Source organism: Arachis duranensis, chromosome 10 (assembly GCF_000817695.3).
Source record: "Arachis duranensis cultivar V14167 chromosome 10, aradu.V14167.gnm2.J7QH, whole genome shotgun sequence".
Lineage (NCBI taxonomy): Eukaryota > Viridiplantae > Streptophyta > Magnoliopsida > Fabales > Fabaceae > Arachis > Arachis duranensis.
The window spans coordinates 73,226,814-73,235,467 of record NC_029781.3 but is presented as its reverse complement, the minus strand read 5'-3'; the positions used below and the strand labels follow the sequence as shown (position 1 = coordinate 73,235,467).

The window sequence follows — 8,654 nt, the reverse complement described above, 5'->3', positions numbered from 1 at the left end:
TCAAAATAAATATAGCGAAGATTACCATCTACCACTCTCCAGTCTCCAAGCTTACCTATGATCACATCAAAGAAAAGAAAATCTTGCCTTTGATTGCAGACAAGCTTGAAAGCAAGATGTTAACAACTTTGTATCCAACATATTATGTCTAACTGACTATAAATATTAATAATTTACAAGTTCATAAGACAATGGGGATATATATCTGTTCCAAGGGATGAAAAAGTAAACGAAGCACAACAAAATTGGTTAACATCTATACCAATGGCTTGTGCCTATGAAGCCTTGAACTCTCACTAGCAACAAATTCTAGTTTATCCCAAATTTACATCTCAGCAACTAAGAAAATAAATGGAGAAATTGACTATTACCACTATTACCTTAACTGATGTTATTCTGAATATCCTATAAACTATCTTTCAGTTAGATACTATTCGCCCCTCTTCACATCACTCTCAGAACATTCTTTGTTCCTCTGCTTTGCCATCCCTGGAACAACAATCATTGTGCTCTCAGATGACCAAGCGCTGGAATCCGCCTTCTTATCCATTGTTGGCAAACTCGGTTCTGATTTCCTGTAACTTCCGAATTTGATATCGAGTTGACATAAGGAGGAATTCTTGGCCTGCTCAGAGATAGTAAAATGAATAGACTCCTGGACTTCTGGTGTGCTTTTTTGGTGAATGCTTGAAAGAAGAGGGAATTCTTCCTTTGCAAGCTCAAACGGCCTTGAATTACCGTTTGCGCCAGGTGTCTCATTGGAATGAACCTCCTCTGGTGGCTGCTTTTTCTGAGGTGCTTTAGGCAATACATTATGACTCATGCCTGAAGGAATTGCAAATTCTTCATTTGCAACCTTGACAATATTTGAATTACTGTGTGTTTCTTTGGAATGAACCTCCTCCGGTGGTGGCTTTTTCGGAGGTGATTTTGGTAACACATTATGGTGATTCACAGGAGCATGTCTCCTTGGTTTGTTCTCCTTTACGCGCATATCCCAATAAGAATTACGAGTCTGCAAGATTCAACAATGTTAAGAGATGACATAGCTAACAAAATCTAAATAGATAGAGAAAAGTTTGATAAAGAAGAAAAAATGTACCACATCAGGTATGTATGTGCCAGTTCCTCGTGATTTCCGTATTTCTTCAAGGCCGAAAGTTGCATGCGGAACATTCTGTCGATAGAATGTATGTGCTGGAGCATATACATCGGTTTGTATAGGGACATATACATCATTCTGTATCGGTACATAAACATCAGGACATGTTGGGGCATATACATCTGTCTGTATTGGTACATATACAGTAGCACCACTTTGATAATACAAATTCCAGTTTTGCTGCGTCGATACTGCATGGATGTCAGCCTGAGTGGCTGATTGTGAGCTTGGAAGTGCAGATAACGGCCTGGGAGAGCTACAGTATAACTGAAGATATTGTAGGGCATCATAGTAATTTTCACAATCTCCATAGAGTACAGGTTCTTCACATCTTCCAGTACCAAATGCATGAACAGGAACTTCAACATCTGGCCTTTGCCCTTTCCCATTTCTGTCCAAAGTGTTCATGAAAAACCTCTCTAGTGCTGAACCCATCTTTTCCCCAGGAAGTGCAAGGATCTCCTTAAGCTTTCGAGCTCCAAAGGAAAGAGCAAATCTAATTCGATGCAAATTTCCTGCAGGCAATAAGGCTACGACTAAGCAATGGAAAAGTGTGAAAATTTACAGATTTGAAAATTCATAAAATACCATGCCCAATAGCTTAGTTACTTAAGCATCATATATAAAACACTAGAAGAGACCAATAGATATAAACATCTGCAAAGATGTTGAAGCAAGTCTTGATGCATTTGTTAATTGTATGCAAAATTGTAGTGAACTCATACATGGTTTCCAATCATGTATATATTCCTCCAAAGTACAATAATTTCCATAAGATAATGTTAGAATCTACATAAATTTCTCAAGTCCCTAAATTGTTATGAAGGATCAAGTCCTTAAAATATTACCTCTGCTGACGCTACGACCTAGGTTGTTGTCGTTTCTTAGAGGATCCAAAATGTTCATATACTTGGTGGGAAATTCATGAGTTTTAGTCTCAGACTCTTTTGCTAAAATAGAGCACATATCCCTGTAATTTTTCAGAAACTCTTTGTCAAGCAAAAAACCGCCCCGCTCACATTCTGGTGTCTCTGCAACATGCACGAGTTGAGATTATCAATGACGAACACTTGAAAACTAAACAATCCCATCGTCATATATAAATCCAATTGCTAATATGATCCAATAATGCTTATCACATACCAATAATTTCTGGAAGTGAAGATAAGGGCTTGGAACCATCAATTGTGACATAGTTACTTTCCCAATCAAACGCACTGTAGTAGTCCAAAAATTTGTACAACACCTGCTAACAGTAGCAGTCAGCGGGTTTCTTCTTCACATATATGCAAATTGAAGCGATGACAGGACAAACAAAATTTACTCAAGATTCAATTTACCTCTAGAGGACCACGCAATGATGAATGATAAAGATTGATAATATACAAAACTAATATTTCCACTGCATATGTGGATAACAGGCCATGGTGTGCACCGAGAATTCGGCTCTCATAATAGCACCAAGCTTTGATTAAGATAATACTGCGCTTCAAAAGATGGTATTTCCCAGCAAGTTTGTCAACCTGAGAAGTTTTTAAACAAAAATATAAAACTAGAATTAGCAATTCACCATATTAACAGGAAAAAGAAATGAATTGTAGTCAGATTTGGTTAAAAAAAAAAATAAAAAGTCGAGCAACAATCATTTCAAAGAAACATAGCATCAAGAACTCAACATGAATAGTAGGGAATTAGCACAAATTAGATTTCACCTGCTCAAGAAAGTGCATAGCACAAAGTCCAGCCATCTGATTGAAAGAGATGTCAACTGCAATATTCTTCACCGTGCATTTCACAACTTGGACCTGCAGTCCATCATCCAAACATCAAAATCAAGTCTAGTAAAATTGAGAGTTAGCGATATTGTATGAATAAGATTCATATTCGATTCGATAGTTTGTTTTTTAAAAAATCAAGATAGCATTTGAAATACAAACATTAACTTCAAAGTTCTAATCAAAACAAAGAATAAGATAGTTTGCCCTTAACCTTTGCATGTATATGTTGTATGTCTGTCACCTGGAATTCAGAATTGCCTTTACTTTGGAGCATACTGCATACCATGTTAGCCAAATCCTCCTCATCCTTTTCATGACTGAGAGCTGTCAAGTCAATATCTCCATCTGGAAGATAAGTTTTTAGGGGGACTGAACCAAATGGAAAGACCTGTACATGGCCCAAAAAAGGGAAAAACATTCATATATGGCCAATGCTATAAAATTGGTATAATGCATATTCATGAATAAATGAACTTGTTATTAGCAATTAAAAGTCCAGGCTTTTAAAATTAGAAGTAATGACGCATCAACTAGAACCAGAAACAAGGTTAAGAAAATCATCGATGTTTGAATTGAAGGCAAATGATTTTAAGAGATTGTGTCCAATCCCCAAGACAACAAATGGTCCGAGGAAGTGAAGATGCGCATTCAAACTTTCAGCTGATAGGGGACAATGGTGAATTTCTGTAATTGAGGAAGTTCAATGTGTAAAGCGAACTGAACGCATCACATGGAAGGTTGAAGAAAGTAGTATCATATTGATCACTAGACTTAAATTGGAAATGATAACTTTCATCTTCCATGGATAAAATCTATTTTAGATTTTGAAGGAAATCAATTTAGTCATATAAATTAAGACTGCGGCATACAGGAGAAAAAACAAGGTTGCTGTACCCTAATAACATTAATCCATTAAGAAAATAATGTAATATGGCTTCTTAGGGTAGTAAAAACATACTAGAATCTAACTGCTCTTGAAAGGAAAAGAAAGATAGGATAACCAAAAAGGGATATATAAGTACCAACCAACCAATCATCCATAAACAAAACAGACATCAAAGAACATTCAATGCATGATTAGGCGGACACAAATGCAACAGATTAAAAGAAAAGGCCAATGTTACACCAATGGAAATTACAAATATGCAAATTGGATCAAAATATTCTAACCTCTGCTCCATAGTAACCTCTAATCAGCCTCCGAACATATTCAATAATCTCCTTTCTAGTCACCTCAGAAATTACATTTGGTTGAATTGTACATAGTATCTCTTGGGCCCTTTCTTCAGCCATCAGCCATAGTTCCTCATCGAAGAACAGCAGTTGTTGGTTAGGCAAGGATGGGGGAAACAAATTTTCTTGCCTATTTTCCATGGTAGCTGCAAATACCAAAACTCAGATATCCTGCAAATTAAAATCCTAGAAAAAACCAAAACACATTGTCAGCATTGTATACAATCACTGTGCATAAAACAGTAAAACATACCCCAAAAGCATGGATCTTTTTACAAGGAAATGAAGTTCATCAAAACAGAACCAATTAGCCAAATTACATTCCAGTGAACCTAGGATGATGGATAAGATAGAACAAGCAGTACTAGTTAGTCAAATCTACAGTGAATGATGCAAAGTTCTATAGTTGAAAGTCACACAATGCGGCCAATAAGCCCCCACCCAAACCATCAATCACTCCTCATCCAATCCAAATGCTTGCGAAAGAGAACTATGCAGGAAAAGCAGTCACATGATACAGGAACAAAAAAAAAAAAATAATTGAAAGGAAAACCTTGTAAAATAGAGCAGTGACAAATTTGAAGAAACAATGATCATGAGTTAAGACTGCAATTGAGGTGAATTCTGATGGACAAGACATGCAGAAAACTTCTCTCACAATTCACCATCAAAATCAAATTGTAACTACAATAGTGAGTTCCTTTACTTTATATTACAATGAAGTGAAGCCTTCATCATTAGTGAACCAACACAAAACCAAGCAAGCCATTGATGGCTGAGATGCTGAGTCAAGGATAGGAGCGAAGGAGGTCCTTGTTATGGTTTCAAATGTCATAACATGTCAATATTTTGACAAATTCAAATTCAGCACTTACGTTTGATGCAGAAAATTTAGATCACTAACCATTCAACCATGCAGAGAGGAACATAAAAGAATGTACATTGAGCTGAGATGGCACCCAAAAACCAAAAACTAATGGCCTTCTGATTTTAAATAAAAAAATAACAACTATATAGTCACAGAATTTTCCCTCCATGAAAAACCCCATTGTGTCCTCTCACTCACCTCAATAAAGGTGATCAGCCATAAGAGCAGAAGTGAAGAGAAGCAGAAGGGAGAAAAGTAATACCTTCAAGAAACGCAAAAGAAAAAAAGGTGATGACTTTTCTGTTCTGTCGGTCACCTTTCAAGCTGAAACAAACACCGACAGAACACCATCGCCAATGGCAGAATGAGCAGTAAAATCATAAGCCCTAAGAGGCACAGAAACTCATTCTCTCAAAACTCAAAAGCCCCCAATTGCTGAAAAGCACTGTAGAGTTACGGTGGTCCCCACCAACTATACACCGGGGTTGGTAGCCTCTGAAATCTGATGTGTCTCGATCATCTGGTTCCCTTAAATACCCAAAAAACAGAACCTTTTTTGGTAAAAAAAAAAAAACACCTACACACCCCCAGATTTTCAAAACCCCAAACTTCATCCACAAACACGTGTAATCTGCATAGGGCTTTTGAAATTTTGTCATAATTTGATTAAAGAAACCGCACATAAATACAAAGACGGTTACACAGACTTCCAGCAATTCTTCGTCATCAGTTTCCCGCCATGTTGACGGCCGCAACTCTCACTCCTCTATCCTCATCTAATTTTCGCATTTCACGTAACTCAATTCCTCAAAATCCGTGTCGTAGCTCCAAAGTCAACACCTTTCTGCCGAATTTCAGGGGTGGCTGCAAATGTGAGACTCAAACTGAAAGGGGGTTAGAGTTTGAAATTGGCGGTGCATTCTACCGGCAAGAGAGCGCCTCCGGGAGGGATCTCGGAGTACTCGCCGCTTTCTTGCATAAGAAGTCCAATGGGAGCTTGCGCGTGCTTGATGCGCTTTGCGGTTGCGGTGTTCGTTCGCTTCGGTACTTGGTTGAAGCTGAGGCTGATTTTGTTGCTGCCAATGATGCCAATGATAGCTATGGAAGCACCATTGCAGAGAATTTGTCGAGGGTGAAGAAGGGTTCTTGTGATGAGAGTGGAGAGAGATGGAAGGTTACTCATTTGGAGGCTAATCGTGTGATGGTGGATTATTATCTTCAAAAGAGTTTTTTTGATTTCATTGATGTTGATTCTTTTGGGAGTGATTCATCTTTCTTGAGGTCTGCCATGAATGCTTTGAGGCTGGGTGGTTTGCTCTATGTGACTTCTACTGATGGATACTCTTCTGGTGGACACCGTCCCCATCAGTAAGAATCTAATATTATTTAGTTTTTGTTTTATATTTTTTTATGTCATAATCTTAGCTAGTTCAATTATAGATTTGTAGGTCATTCATTCATGTCTTCTAATTTATGCTTGGTTTTGATGCTTTCCCTAGTTTTGATGATGTTTTGTAACACAGTTGTACAAGTGTTGGTGTCTGTTTAAACATGTGACAGTTGCGATGGCTGGTTTGAGAGGGTTTTAGTAGTTTTGATGATATGTTGTGACGAAGTTGGACTAATCTTAGTGTCTGTGTATGAACAAGTGAAATTTGCAGTGCCTGGTTTGTGTTTGTTCTGGGAAATTCAATGTGACTAGGCAAGTTTTGACATGTTCTGTAACTACTATCTGTTTTTATTGCTAGTTCTTTAGCTGCATATGGAGCCTATGTACGCCCTATGCCATATTCGAACGAGGTTGGTTTGCGAATGCTTATAGGTGGAGCTGCCAGGGAGGCTGCAGTGTTAGGGTATCATATTACTCCCTTGTTTTCGTACTATGCGTATCACGGACCTGTTTTCAGAGTCTTACTCAGATTAAATCGTGGCAAGATTCATGACAGTAGGTAATGTATTTCTCTGCTTGTGTTGCACCTTTGATCTTGTTTGTGTTACTCCCTTGATTTGATTTATAACTCATATACTTATTGTAGGCATTATGGCTATATTGGTTATTGCCACAAATGTGGAAATTCTCATGAATATTCTTGGGATCAACTTGGTCAGATTAGTTGCTCTTGCAGTATGCCGATGGTATATTTCAGGTCTTCCATAAGATTTCATGAAGTTTGTTTGTTTGAATCCTAAGTTCCAGATATATTTGTTGCTTTTTCCTATTCAATATACTTTGTAAGTTATGTAGCAGCAACGAATTTATGTTATGTAACACTTATGTTTTACTCTTCCATTTCTGTCATTGCTTAAATTATTGACTTATATAACTATTGAAGCTTCTGTAATCTTTTATTACTTTTTATTTTCAGGTTTCAAACTCCCTTGTGGTGTCCGGACCGCTTTGGACCGGACCTCTTCACGATGCTGCATATCTTACGGACATGCTAAATCTAGCCAAGGAGTGGGAATGGGTTGAATGTGACAGTAAAAACAGTCTTGGAAAGCTTATAAACCGAATGATTGATGAAAGTGACCCTAAGTTGCCATTTGGGTATATCAAGTTGGATGAGGTGCTTGTGCTTCTTGTTGAAGCGTTGTCTTTATTATTGAACTGTAGGAAAGGAATGTTTAGCTATTTGGTCAGAATAATAACTTACAGTAGTTCTTGTTGTACTTACTCAGATGGCAAGCCGCGCAAAAATTAATTCTCCATCTCTAAAGGCCTTGATGAATGCCATGCACCAGGTATTCTATAACATGGTAACAGAATCAAAGTCATAAATTGTGTAGTTTATTAGTTACGCATTTCTCCATTGGATGATCTTTGTTAAGAATATATTTTATTTCACTTTATTTCAAAGTTGATGATAGCCATCCTAAAATTAAAATTTTTAACATCGTAGAAAATAACCTTACTGCTTACAGTAGACATGAGAATGATAGGAAGCAATGATATTCTTGATCTATATAGGCGACCTCACTTAGTATGATAAGGTTTCGTTGTTGTTGTTGTAGAAAATGATTTAGAAACTGTGTTGTTTGATTGCAGGAGGGTTATGCTGCAAGCAGGTCTCACATAGCCACAAATGCAATCAAGACCAATTGCCCCATGACAGAATGCATTAGGATTGCAAAAGAACTATTACAAGTTCCTGTTTCATAATGGTTTCGTTGCTAAACCTATATTTAGTTGTAAAACCGCACAGGTAGTGCCACCCAAGGTCTTCATGGTTTGATGCTCGAAAGTGTTAAATGTAGAATCTATTTTTCTAGGTCAAATCAAGTTTTGTGCCCTAATTTGGTGTTTCAATTAACAGCGAGATAGATATGCATTACGTTTATCTCCCAGTAAGAACATTTTTCAGGAAAACTATTTAATAATATTGATGATCGAGATTCTAAACTCCATTATTCATAATATTTTTTCTTTTAAACACTTAAAACTCTGTTTAGAATACACAAACACTTCTTTCATCACACTGTAGCAAATTACCAATCTCTCTAATACTGTGATTCTAGGTTTTTTTCCGCGTTTGGATGAGGCTGAGTGTTGATAGGGTTTTTTTACGAAAAATATATTTTTTGTCTTTAATATTTGCTATAGTAAAAAGCATTT

General features: G+C 37.1%; 2 protein-coding genes across 2 annotated transcripts; one reads left to right on the top strand and one right to left on the bottom strand.

Annotated features, from left to right (window-relative positions):
- Positions 1-111: 111 nt before the first annotated feature.
- LOC107470215 (uncharacterized) lies at positions 112-5,439 on the bottom strand. The gene is made up of 9 exons (XM_016089604.3): positions 5,304-5,439; positions 4,111-4,359; positions 3,152-3,328; positions 2,875-2,967; positions 2,503-2,685; positions 2,306-2,408; positions 2,011-2,193; positions 1,103-1,677; positions 112-1,015 (listed from the first exon to the last, which is right to left on the bottom strand). Exons 2-9 carry the CDS (start codon positions 4,312-4,314, stop codon positions 431-433), a joined length of 2,103 nt encoding a protein of 700 aa, XP_015945090.1. The 5' UTR covers positions 4,315-4,359; positions 5,304-5,439; the 3' UTR covers positions 112-430.
- A 325-nt stretch (positions 5,440-5,764) lies between these two features.
- On the top strand, positions 5,765-8,441 carry LOC107470216 (uncharacterized). Its single transcript, XM_016089605.3, has 6 exons — positions 5,765-6,409; positions 6,790-6,990; positions 7,078-7,177; positions 7,408-7,608; positions 7,721-7,783; positions 8,088-8,441. The coding sequence occupies exons 1-6, from the start codon at positions 5,781-5,783 to the stop codon at positions 8,199-8,201; spliced, it is 1,308 nt and encodes a 435-aa protein (XP_015945091.1). The 5' UTR covers positions 5,765-5,780; the 3' UTR covers positions 8,202-8,441.
- Positions 8,442-8,654: the final 213 nt, after the last annotated feature.